Source organism: Choristoneura fumiferana, chromosome 20 (genome assembly GCF_025370935.1).
Source record: "Choristoneura fumiferana chromosome 20, NRCan_CFum_1, whole genome shotgun sequence".
Classification (NCBI taxonomy): Eukaryota; Metazoa; Arthropoda; class Insecta; order Lepidoptera; family Tortricidae; genus Choristoneura; species Choristoneura fumiferana.
The window spans coordinates 14,542,851-14,554,995 of record NC_133491.1 but is presented as its reverse complement, the minus strand read 5'-3'; the positions used below and the strand labels follow the sequence as shown (position 1 = coordinate 14,554,995).

Here is a 12,145-nt window from a genome sequence, read left to right as displayed (position 1 = left end):
TGAACTTTTTCAAATAAATTTATTAACAAAACCAATTTAATATCTTAGCTAGAGATAGGCGCGGAGCGGCTTGCGTTGCGTCCGCATCCATACGATACATATCTGTATTTACACGATGCAGCGCTGGATGCGCCTGTAATTACACTCTTAACATTAATGATTCATTCAACGTTTTCTATCAAGTAGCCCTTAGAGTGGGCATTCCATTCTAAACAAACAGAAACTTACGGCCACATTTGGAGAGTTACTTATAGCTTCAGTGTTGATTTTCAGAATGAAATTTTTAAAGAATTTATTTAGTATCTCAAGTCAATTCTCGTCTCCAAGTGAGACTGTTCACTACATGTCCATTGTACACTACTTGCACAACTAAGGTACCATGATCATGTGGGATGAAATAGTAATAAAGATAAAGTAGCATGGTATTGGACCACATGAATTCAACAAAAAGGGTTCCTTGGCAGTCTAGGGCTGTGTTACACTAGAGTTCATAAACTTGTGAGCCAAAATATCTGAACACGCTTCTACGCCGTTAACAATAGAGTCGTGTTCAGATATTTTTGATCAAATTTTTGAACACAACTGTACATGTCAGAAGAAACAATATAACGTCACAAGCACATAAACCAATGCATAGAATCCAAAGTTTATTGGTTGCTCCTGAAATGCATAAACCCTATCAGCACAAACTATAAATGTCAAGGAACATTTGTGACAATCTGTAGCAAAAGGGTCCTTATGGCAGGCTGCCATAAGAACCCTTTTGCTACGGATTATCACATTTAAACTCTAGGGTTATAAAATGGCCCAGATTAAGCACAATGGAATAAGTTGCTAGTTCATTAAAGTAACCAAAAAGGCTACTAAACATACCAAACTAATTTCACAACTAGACCATAATTTTAAAGGATAAAATATGATATAACATATCCAAAATAATAATTATTGTGATAAATAAATGCACATTTCTAACACCAGATAAATAATAAGATGAGTTATGAAAATTTACACCAATGCAATGCAATTTAAATCGAAAATATTTTAACTTATTTCTACATCTAAACGGATCTGCACTGTCGAAGGCCAAATGTAGTATGAGCTTTAAACTATATCCCAAGTAAATTTACACAAAAGATAATTAACTACTCCATCATTGTGTTTTGCAAACTCTAGCTGATGCATAAAATTGATAATACCAAAATAAATGTTTTCAAATTATCTCTTTTTATTGATAAAATTAATCTGAATCATATTTTCTTAAATGAGAAGGCTAACTACATATTGTTTGCACGGCATCATGACTCCGCTGGGATCAATAACTGGATCACATTCATAAACATTTACATTAAAAGAATAGCATTCTGTATCACAAGAATTATATGAGTTATAAAAGTTTTGATAAAATGTATCAAATCATTACATCAAAAAGAAAAAATAGCACTGTACTGTGTGAAGGGTACCAATAGTGGTAAGAATATTTGCTATAGTGGGCACACTGGTCTCAGTGCAAGCCACCTTTAATCTGCCAACTTTCATAAAACACTGCAGTCATGCAGATTGCAACTCCAATCTCGTCACATATTTCCTGTCTAGCTAGATGATGGAGTTTTCTGGCCAGTAGTTATTATTATGCTGCCGTACTGTGTTAAATATTGAACATGATTCTTGGCAATTTCTACATAATATAGCCTTCTCGTGTAATCAGAGGAGCCAATGATCGTTCGTGTAGATTTATTTACAACGGAGTATAGGAAGTCGGCAACAGTGCCCGGCAGGTCAGGAGACGCGGGGCTCACTGCGGCGGCGCGGGTCCGGGCGGGCGCACCTGGCGGCGCAGCTGCTCCACGAGGTCGGGGTTGGCGGCCTGCATGTGCTGCGCCAGCGCCTGGCCGGCCTCCAGCAGCGCGCCCATGCCGCCGGCCGCGCCCGCGCCCGCGCCAACGCCCGCGGCGCCGCCCGCCGGCGCCTGCGCTCCGCTCATGAGCCCCGAGATGAGGTTCTGCATGTTGGGGTCGGCCAGCATCTCGGTGGCCATGCTGAGCAGCGCGGGGTTCTGCAGCAGGCCGCCCAGGTCGACGGGCGGGCGCTCGCCGCGCGCCGCGAGCCGCTCGTCGGCCAGGCGCAGGTTCTGGCGGTAGGACTCGTTGTCGGGCTCGAGCTGCGCGGCGCGCGCGTAGGCCTGGCGCGCCTCGCGGTGCCGCTCGAGCGCGGTGAGCGCCAGCCCGAGGCGGCCGTGCGCCTTGCCGTAGTCGGGCTGCAGCGCCAGCGCCGCCGCGCAGTCGGCCACGGCCGCCTCGTGCTCGCCCAGCTTGAAGTGCGCGGCGGCGCGGTTGCAGAAGTACACCGCGTTGCGCGGGTCCAGCTCCACGGCGCGCGAGTACCGCTCCAGCGCCTCGCGGTGCCGCTCCGCCTTCATCAGGTCGTTGCCCTCGTTCTTGAGTCGCTCGGCCTCTCCGGGCGGCGCGGGCGCGGGGGCGGCGGCGGGGGCGGCCCGGGCCCGCACCAGCTCCAGCAGGTCCAGCGCGCGCGCGGCGTCGGCGGGCGCCAGCTCGAAGGCCGTCTCGAGGCACTGCACGCCGACCTCGACGGACTCGCGCGAGTCCGCGCTGAGCGTGCCGCCGTCGAGCTGCTTCTTTAGGAAGCTCACGATGGACGCGGCGACGAGCTTCACGTCCGACATGCTGGGGCTGGCTCTCGTTTCGATGCTCGTAAAGATTATCAAAATTCGGTGCGGTGTCGCCGTAGATTTCTATTATTTTTAGATCGACTGACAGTTAGTTTCGTCAGAATGACAAGTTCACGTTGCCTTGTTTTTTACGGGAACGTTCGAGCAAGCTTTAAACGCGTCGCGATGAACTCGGTATTGCGCACTAAGCCAGTGACGAAGAAAAATAGCTACGTAATCACGCTTTGTCTACTTAAGATAATGATTTTTTAATTATCAAAGTCATTCAAGAAAATCTTACTCAGTAAACGAATTCATTAGACGACGCGATTTTGCGTTTTTTTTATTATTCGTTATTTGCAAAACTTAGTGTGACCAGATCAAAAAAAAACTTTCTCAACTTCTGTCTTATATATACTTCTGTGCAAAGAGTATAAGTACCTATGTCTTCTGTATCTCAATCTGAAAAGATAAGTGTGCTTATCTACCCTTCTCATGCACCAATTCACGGTTCCATACACTTTCACGGTTCCATACACTCATAAACATACAGCCACACACATACAAAACAACCTCACTCTCAATACAACAACTGTTCAACGCAACAATTGACTGAAATTGGCTTATGTTCAAATTGTTTCTGACACAATAGTTTCACAGACACATAAATAAACCGTAATTTAATGAATTAAGTACCGAATCCGGTCACCACGTTACAGGCCTAGCCTAGTGTGGAACCAACAGATATTTGTAACCCAATATTGTGTTGTTTCTTGTAATAAACATTTTTTTTAATACGGGAATCTTTTATCAGAGTATAGATCTGTCGTTGGATAAGTTTCCAAAATGTTCAATGGACCACTATGGACGAGGCCTGTAAGATATAAGGTTGCCGAGCGGACGAATCGCATTGATTAATCGACCGCCGCAAAGGAACGCTACTGGCACTAATTTACTGACTTCACTATACCATATGGACATTATTTTTTAGGGTGAAAGTAAATCCATAGTGATTTAGTTAAAAAACGTATATTTTAAATACATTAATTTGCTTAAAATAAATTACTAGTGCTAAATAAAATTAAGTTTTTATTTTTTATGAGAATACAGCGGTCTTAGTGGGAAAATAAAAAAATCCGAGGCAGGTAAGAACATAATAAAACACACAAGGCCGTTTACAGTTAGAGACTATAATAACCAGGTGCTTACAAGTACTATACAAGTATTCCCCACTGAAGTATTTATTAGTGGATGTTTTTGGAAACTTTAAATTAGAGCACACATTCAAAAATCAGAGTCGATTATGGTGTATATATTTCTTAGTAGATCTTTTGCTTGGATTCAATATACAATTAGATATTTATATGTATAGGTATTCACTCTGTCTCTATGATATTAGGCAGTTATATTCGTCAAAAAATATTTGTTGCCTTGTTTGCGAAAAGCTTGAATGAACAAACCAGTTTTCAATAAACCATTTCATACACAGAAATAATAATAAGCGCAATAAAAAAGTTATTTTGTAATATATTTGACATATTATTTTTTTCATTACTTCTGCTGAATATTTTAAAAAAGCCGGTAAAACGAGGAAAACTGCAAAATGTACTACTTTCGAGAAGTTTTAGTACCACTTGCAGTCGTTTTCATTAGGCTGAAATCTGTTTAAGGCCGTGCTGGAGGAAGGCCTAGCTTTTACTACAGTTCAGTGAAATATTAACCTTTTTGAACCACACTCTTTGCAATAGACCATCATGTGAACAATCAAATTTGTTACAAACTGAACTGGGAATATAAAAATGGCTCTATTATTAATAATTTTCGTGCACATAAAGTGGTGTATGGTTATTAATAAACAGTAAGTCAGGAATTGTAACTGCGTTATAAAAATGGCCTTCCGTGTCCCAGTAGGCGGGGCGTAAAAGCGTGTTCTGCGCGTCATTTGACTGACGTCGCATCGCGCGAGCAAACCAATCCCTGCTTTCTTTCTGAATTTTAATCAATCAACAAACACGTCTATCGGCAACCTCGAAAATGATTCGTATTTGAATCATAAGTCGTTTCGGTTTATGGTATGGCCAATTTTTGTGTGGACTTTATTCTGAGTTACGCTTCCTGACTTATTATCTATTGGTAAGTGTATGGAGAGGTCTAGATGAGGTGGTGTTCCCTGGCGGGGTGGTCGGGCGGCGTGTTGTCCAGCAGACAGACCCAGTCCTTCAGGCGGCGCGCGCGCAGCCAGGCGTCGCGGCCCCCCGCGCGCGCGTCCCCCCCCGCCGGCCCCCGGCGCCCCGCCCCCGCCCCGCCCCCGCCAGCAGCAGCCCCCCCCAGCCACGCCACGCTGTTGGCGTGCGCCGGCGCAGAGTGGAACTTCAGGGATGTCAGGTGGAGCCGGTCACTGGAACGATTTAGTATTATTATAGTAGTTTATGCAACTGTTATGTAATAAGGGTCCTTAAAACACGAGTCTCATAAAAGGATCACACGAGTGTTTTAAAGCCTAATTACGCACAGTTACATATATTACTTTATCTACATCGATATATTAAATCCTCTATCATGCGTTCAAGAACCATTGAAAATGAATTGCGTTGCAATCAGTACGATATCTGCCCACGAGTCCGCTCCGGTGCGGTAATGTTCATTACGATATCAATTTCGGTGTCAATGAACATTACGATACAGCCGTGTTCATAATAAAATTCAATGTCGTAATGCTGGTCATTATCTATAGTTTTGCGGTGAAGGAAAACATCGTGAGAAAACCTGCACGCACAAACCTGCGAAGCGATTCAATGGTGCGTGCGAAGTTCCCAATCCGCACTGGGCCCGCGTGGGAACTATGGCCCAAGCCCTCTTGTTCTGAGAGGAGGCCTGTGCCCAGCAGTGGGACGTATATAGGCTGGGATGATGATGATGATGAGTCCTGATGATCCCAATAAAGGAAGACCAGCGCCGTTCACACGGGCGGCATTATGATGTTTTGGGACCATTTCGTGACCGTGATACTTAATGTTTAGTTGTCAATTTGTTAGTAATGTCACGAATAAATGCTTTTTTAGATTCGATTTGTAGCATTCGAAGATGGCGGATGTAGACAATATCTAATTTTACTATTTCTGATTCTTTGGCTAGTTGAAGTATAATTTGATAGTGTTTTATGCGGCGATTAACCTTAGAGTGAACAGTGATCCCAAAATTCTATATTGCTCTCGTGTCTAACATTTTTTATGCGGGAGTGGTCTCCACGTGGTTTCTGGAATTTTACTATCAAGTTGCAAAAACTACAATTACCGTACAACGTCCCTCTCAAAGAGAGTTTACCTTGACACTGGCGAAATTGTCCTATTTATTAGGACAGAAAAGCAATATTTTAAAAGAGAAGAAGAAATGCTTTATTATTTGTTTTTCTTTCTTTGTTAGTGGTATAGTTACCAGTAGGGCGGCTCCGTGAGCGCATGCGCGAGTTCTTCCCGGAGCCGGCTGCGCAGGCCGGGCAGCGCGGCGCCTCCGCCGCACACCAGGATGTTCTCGGCCAGCGCGCGCCGGCAGTCGATCGGGGACTGATATGCACACATAAAAACATTCAAACACCAAATTCAGTTCAAAAATACTATAAATATTTTTTAACTTGTACCGTGTGGCGTCGTTTTTTTGCTAAGTTTTATAGTTCTAAATCAACGGAAAGTATGTATCTTGGGTTACAAACAGAAAGACAGACAATGAAGTGATCTATTAAAGGTTCCTTTTTATTTTAAAATTATTTTTTCAAAACTAAAAATACTAATAAAACCTAGCAAATCAAAGTAAATTGGAAAATGTAGATAAAAGATAAAAATTACATTGGTCATTATCTACATTTTCCAGGAGTGTACAGAGTTCCTAGTTTGTACCTGACTCTAAATATTTTATGAGATGAAATAAAATCTTTATCAATCATGACGCAACTTTAAAAAATGTTATCTAAGCTCAGTGGAACCATGAAATGCTTCCACCCCAAAAGTGCGCCCTCTGGTGCTCATTCTCATTCATCTGTGCACCAGTCTAATTACCATGGCATTTTTCTTTTCCCTAAAAACACACACACATACACAGATGAATGATAATGATTGGCGCGGTCAGGAGGCGCCCGCGTCAGCAGTCAGCAGCCAGCAGTCAGCACCCACCTGCATGATGCACTGCAGCAGCAGATCCTGCAGGCTGCAGTACTCGCCGTCCTCAGCGAACAGCGGCTCGGCGGACAGCTCGCGCGCGCGCCCCTCCACGGTGACGGCGCCCCCCGGGCCCCCGCGCCCCCGGCCCGCCCCCGCCAGCGGGTAGCGCACGCTCTTGGCAGGTGTGGGGGGGCTGTCGGAGGCCCACTGCTGGGCGCGCTCCCGGGTCGTTACCAGACATGTCTTCACTGAAACAAAAATTATCGGAACGGATGAATTGGGCTATAATTAAACCCTCAACAATTATTGGGTCGTGTCGGTCGTCATCGGAACTGAAATGAAGATTATTATTATGTGTGTGACTTAAAAATTTACGATAAACCTTACCGATCAAACGGTGCAGTATGATTGTAGGACTTTTCGTAGCGTCTGTGGGCCTTATTGTAATAGTAGATTTGTACAACAAGAGCATAAAACGAGCCATTTTACCCAAGACGTTCATAATATGGCGAGGGTGGATAGACACGTCGAGGGGAAAATGGGTTTAATGCTCGAGTTTTACACTCCGCTTTTCACTTAGATTGCGAGGAAATGAAATAGCAACAGTGGAAACAATTATTCACTTTCCATGTACTTTTAGTTTTTATGCATTGTTTGTTACAAAATTATTTTGTACGGTTTTCTCACACAGACACAGACGGTATAATAAACAGCACCGGTCGAACTGTGCAGTTTGATCGTAGGATTTTTCGTAGCGTCTGGGGGCCCTATCAAAGTTAGGTCACCAGTGTCTTGGAGAAAGTAACCTCATACCTGTGTAAAATGTTCTCTTAGAGTTAACACAAGTGAAAAATAAGGCAGTGTGGTGTCATACCCATGATGTCCTCTAGCACATGGTCCGTCAGAGCGGGCGCGCCGTCCTCTGCCAGTAGCCGCGCCAGTTCGGTGCGCACGCGCAGCGCGCCGCGCGGGGCCGCCTGCAGCGAGCGCAGCACCACGCAGCCATGGATCACTGTACACAATAACTCGTTATAAAATAGTTAGCATCAAAGTCGATCAATGGTCATTATTCGAGCCTTACAACCGTCTCATTTTCGTGGACGCTTATCTGCAAAAATGGCTGAAGATTCTGATACAGTATTTTAGTCACCCGATAGAAATACAGGAACTCTAACAAACCATCGAAAACTACATCAAAATCAACAGCCAATTAGTAAACAATGTGACCAGGAAACTGAGGTGGTTGAAATGCTTGAATAACCCTCAACTGTCTCTCGTATCTCATTACCATGGTTACGTCCCCTGGACGACTGAAAACCATGAATTTCTATATTTTCTGTGGTTAAAATTCACCGAGTGTACCTACATTTTTGTCGTAGTTACAAGGCCATTATTTTATGGACTGCCTCCTAAGCATGTTAGTAAATTATAATAAATGTTTTTAAAAAACTCTGTCACTATTATTGTCTCTTGAACAACACGACAGAATAACGAACAAGAAAAAAATAGTTGATTCATCATCATCCCAGCCTATACACGTTCCACTGCTATAGACCTCCTCTCAGGATGAGCAAGCTTAGGCCGTAATTCCCGCATGCCCAGTGCAGATTGTTGGGAACTTAACACACACTTGGTGTATGTTTTAGCAAAAATAATTTGATTTGACACCATTACATTATTTCGCAGATTTGTGCAGTTTTTCAATAATGTTTAGTAGGTCATAATAATATATGTGAGTACTCGTAAAATCAATACTCACATTATGAAATAGTAAAAAAAAAACTCACAAGCAGAGATCAAAATTTTCGCCGAAAATATTCTTTTCAAATGATTAATTTTCTAACTGTTTTATAATGGACAATTTATTTTTTAATTAGTTTTCAGACAAGACAAATTTGAATTTAGTTCAAACGCTCATTACACGTCATTTTGTAAACTACCAGCGCTTTCGGAAAGGCCATCATTGCCAAGAAGAATGCGCCGCAAGAAACTTGTTGTACGAGACAGGTAAAATAAAACCAACCGGCGCAGACTTCGGCCTCCCGGGCGCCGACCTCGAGCACGAGCGCGGCCGGCGCGCCCAGCGTCAGCGCGCACAGCCGCCCGCTGTCCGCCCACGCCACGCCCGACACCTGCCCCGCACAAACAACAATAACAACACCTTACACCTTACACCTTACACCGAGGCTCAAACAACACACACATGTCATTAACAGTCCAGTGATACACTTACCCTACGCTTCATAAAGTACCTACCTTAAAGGCCTTAAAGGCCGGCAACGCACTTGTGACTCTTCTGGTGTTGCAGGTGTCCATGGGCGACGGTAATCGCTTACCATCAGGCGATCCGCCTGCTCGTTTTCCCCTATACCATAAAAAAAGTACCACCTACACAAGGCCGTAGTGACATATATTTGGGTGGTTCCAATATCTCTATCAATATATCTTTGCACTTGACTATCCATCGGGGTGTGAGGTGCGGCAGCACCGCAGCTCCCCCAGCCTTCACCCGCGTCATCTCAGTCGCACGCGGACTAGTGCTGTCCTATCTTTTAAAAACATGACTGATACGCTTTTGACAAGTTCAAGTAGAAAAAACCTTATAATACATAAACTAGCATGTGAAATGGCGAAATTCTTTACTGTACAAACATATAATTCATTATGTCATGTACGGATGTGTATTATTTAAGTAAGTATGTGTTATTAAACTTTTAAAATTACATGCTACTAAACTGTTATGAGACATATTGATAAAATTACTCAAATAAATTGTTTACACTCATTTATGAACAAGATCTAAAAATATCAAAACTAGTTGGACCATTCGTTTTCATTTCTGGGTCAATCAACTTCTTACTGTTATTATTCTGTCACGTGTCTCAGGAGACATCAATGATACACTTGCTTAGAAAAATGTTTGCAATTTATAAAATATTAGCATGCTTAGGAGATGAGCCACAAAGGAATTGCCTAAAAGCTGTCACAACTCCTAACTTTTAGTGGATTTGTACCCCATAAAATCATACTTTTAATAACTGGCCCTGGACACGTTACCATGGCAACCAGCTAGAACAAAAAGTTGATTGACCCTTCCGTGATACATTAGTCTAGTTTTGTATTACAGTGATAGATAAGTAAAATGTTCAAAATCCTTGAATGTGCCAAATCTGGTAGCTGAAGTATTTTTTATTTTTTATTTTTATATTTTGTTTATTGCCAAAACCTTTCAAGTATATTTATTTGAATGAATGTAATGTACAGACCTCGTAGTGCGTGAAGAGCACTTTAGCGAGTGTCTCGCGGAAGCGCGTGGGCGTCAGCAGCGACTCCACCACCACCACGCGACGCTCCTTCGGGTTCACCAGCACGTGCCTGCACAACTCACAGTTAGCCTTTTGAATAATGGGGTCGATGGCTGCCAGAAGCTAGTTCAAGATCGTAAAGTGTGGTATAGTCTGGTGTTGGAAGCCAAGACCTTCTTTAGGTCACTGCACCCTGATAGTAGTAGTAGTATTACACAGCAGCAATGATTTTAAAACTGACCAATTGCGCTCAACACTCAACAAGCCATTCCATGTAATAAATTTTATCAATATTTTTAAAAGAGGAGAATCTAGTATAGAAAGAAGTGTCAGAAAATTCATAGGCGCGGAACATCCTTCGGCAATGCATCATACAGGGAATAAGTATGTTTACCACAATTGAAAAAATGTGATCCAGGTACCCTCATCAAGACCGCATTCGCATAGAGAGTTATCCCGTACTCTATTTTTTGATAAAAACACCGGAGTGCAGACATGACCTAGGACGGAGTCGACAGATAGTAGAAGTGAACCCATTTAACTAGCAGAGCGAAAGTGATAAAACCAAGGTTACGCGGAATTAATGATGAATGTTCCCGTAGTGTCGGCCTTTCTGGTGTCTGGAGAGGTTCCACATGTTCTGGCCAGGAGACCCTTAAATCAGTTCGAGCGGACATCATTAAATTGCCACAACATTAAATGTAGCAACTGCAGCATGCTTTATATTATATATTTCATACTTCCTCTTCACTTTATCCTTTTATGTTAGCATGCTTAACAGTCTGCCATTACCCCCGCTAAAAAAAAAAAAAAAAATCGGTTCGTCTTGTTATTGTCAGTGTTACCGTCCATAACCAAATGTTATTTGTTTTAGGTTCCTGTCTGTCCTCCCCCCGAAATCAAAATTATATAACCGAACAGTCTCCTCATGCGTGTAATGTCTCTACATCGACATTGGCAAAAATACATCTTGCTAAAAAAGCAAGGGTGAAAGCCATTAAAAAAAAAAAAAAAAAAAAAAAAAAGCCATTCCATTTTAATTTGTGAAAATATCTCGACATAACAAACCTAAATACCTAAAGAGGTCTATATTAAATCACATAACATTAAAAGTCATGATATAAATATGCAGAAAAATTACTGATGAAAATAACTTCAGTCATGGATTTTAATGTTATGCCAAGCCTGTAATGTGCTTTATCATAAGAATAATTAATGTTATTCCAATTAAGTTGGATCCAACTTAGTCCTTCAATGGATCAAATTCAAATTAAAATCATTCCAATTCAAACAAAACAAAACAAGTTTCATTTACCGGAAGTACAGCAGATGCAACATGTGCACGAGGTTGTCGTAGAGCTCCTCGTCATCCTTGTAGTCGAACACGCGTTTGTAGCCGCGCAGCCCGGGGCTCCAGAACTCCGAGCGCACGATGCAGCGCGGCGCCGCCTCGCCTGTGAACCCGAACCTGACACAAACAGGGCAGGGCTTGATAAGGAAGGAGTTCAATTGCGTCTTGAGTAACTTTTATTTTTAAGGGTTGGTAGGTACCTACTATGATGATGATGATCATAATGTTGATTCCTCACGAGATCATTTTCGAGCCCGTCAGTTTATCACAGAATTTTTATGAAATATGCAAAAGAGATTATCAGGTATGAGTCAGAAATAATTGAATTTAAAGTTAATATTGAACACTTGCATTTTAGCTCTCACATTTGAACAATCATAAAACAAGTAAATAGACGTTTTGAATGGTTTCATTAGGAAATTATTGTTAATTTGTTAACATTATTAGTAAGTTGGGTGCTCACTTGGTGTACTCGGAGCCGAGGTCGAGGACGACCGCCTGCTTCTCCTGGATCAGCGCGATGCCTTCGTAGAGGGCCATTTTGTCTTTTAGCTTAAAAACAACTACTTATTCTAAAATGTTCTTAACATTTTCGAAACATCAAAGAATACAAAACAAATCCTTTCATTCATAAAACATAGGAGCGGGCGGGTGTGACGTTAACTGTCGA

The 12,145-nt window shown here is 42.5% G+C and overlaps 2 protein-coding genes across 2 annotated transcripts; both read right to left on the bottom strand.

Annotated features, from left to right (window-relative positions):
• On the bottom strand, positions 1–2,915 carry LOC141439106 (small glutamine-rich tetratricopeptide repeat-containing protein alpha-like). The gene has a single exon (XM_074103240.1). The coding sequence runs from the start codon at positions 2,678–2,680 to the stop codon at positions 1,793–1,795; it is 888 nt and encodes a 295-aa protein (XP_073959341.1). The 5' UTR covers positions 2,681–2,915; the 3' UTR covers positions 1–1,792.
• Positions 2,916–3,678: 763 nt separating this feature from the next.
• On the bottom strand, positions 3,679–12,145 carry Arp10 (Actin-related protein 10). The gene is made up of 8 exons (XM_074103237.1): positions 11,939–12,145; positions 11,440–11,592; positions 10,086–10,194; positions 8,843–8,951; positions 7,694–7,831; positions 6,832–7,067; positions 6,101–6,228; positions 3,679–5,063 (listed from the first exon to the last, which is right to left on the bottom strand). Exons 1-8 carry the CDS (start codon positions 12,013–12,015, stop codon positions 4,817–4,819), a joined length of 1,197 nt encoding a protein of 398 aa, XP_073959338.1. The 5' UTR covers positions 12,016–12,145; the 3' UTR covers positions 3,679–4,816.

Coding starts and splice junctions, on each gene's coding strand:
- Arp10 (XM_074103237.1), bottom strand. CDS start 12,015: ATGGCCCTCTACGAAGGCATCGCGCTGATCCAGGAGAAGCAGGCGGTC. Junction 11,593..11,938: donor CTCGGCTCCGAGTACACCAA/GTGAGCACCCAA, acceptor TGTTTGTGTCAG/GTTCGGGTTCACAGGCGAGG. Junction 10,195..11,439: donor TTGCATCTGCTGTACTTCCG/GTAAATGAAACT, acceptor TGAGTTGTGCAG/GCACGTGCTGGTGAACCCGA.
- LOC141439106 (XM_074103240.1), bottom strand. CDS start 2,680: ATGTCGGACGTGAAGCTCGTCGCCGCGTCCATCGTGAGCTTCCTAAAG.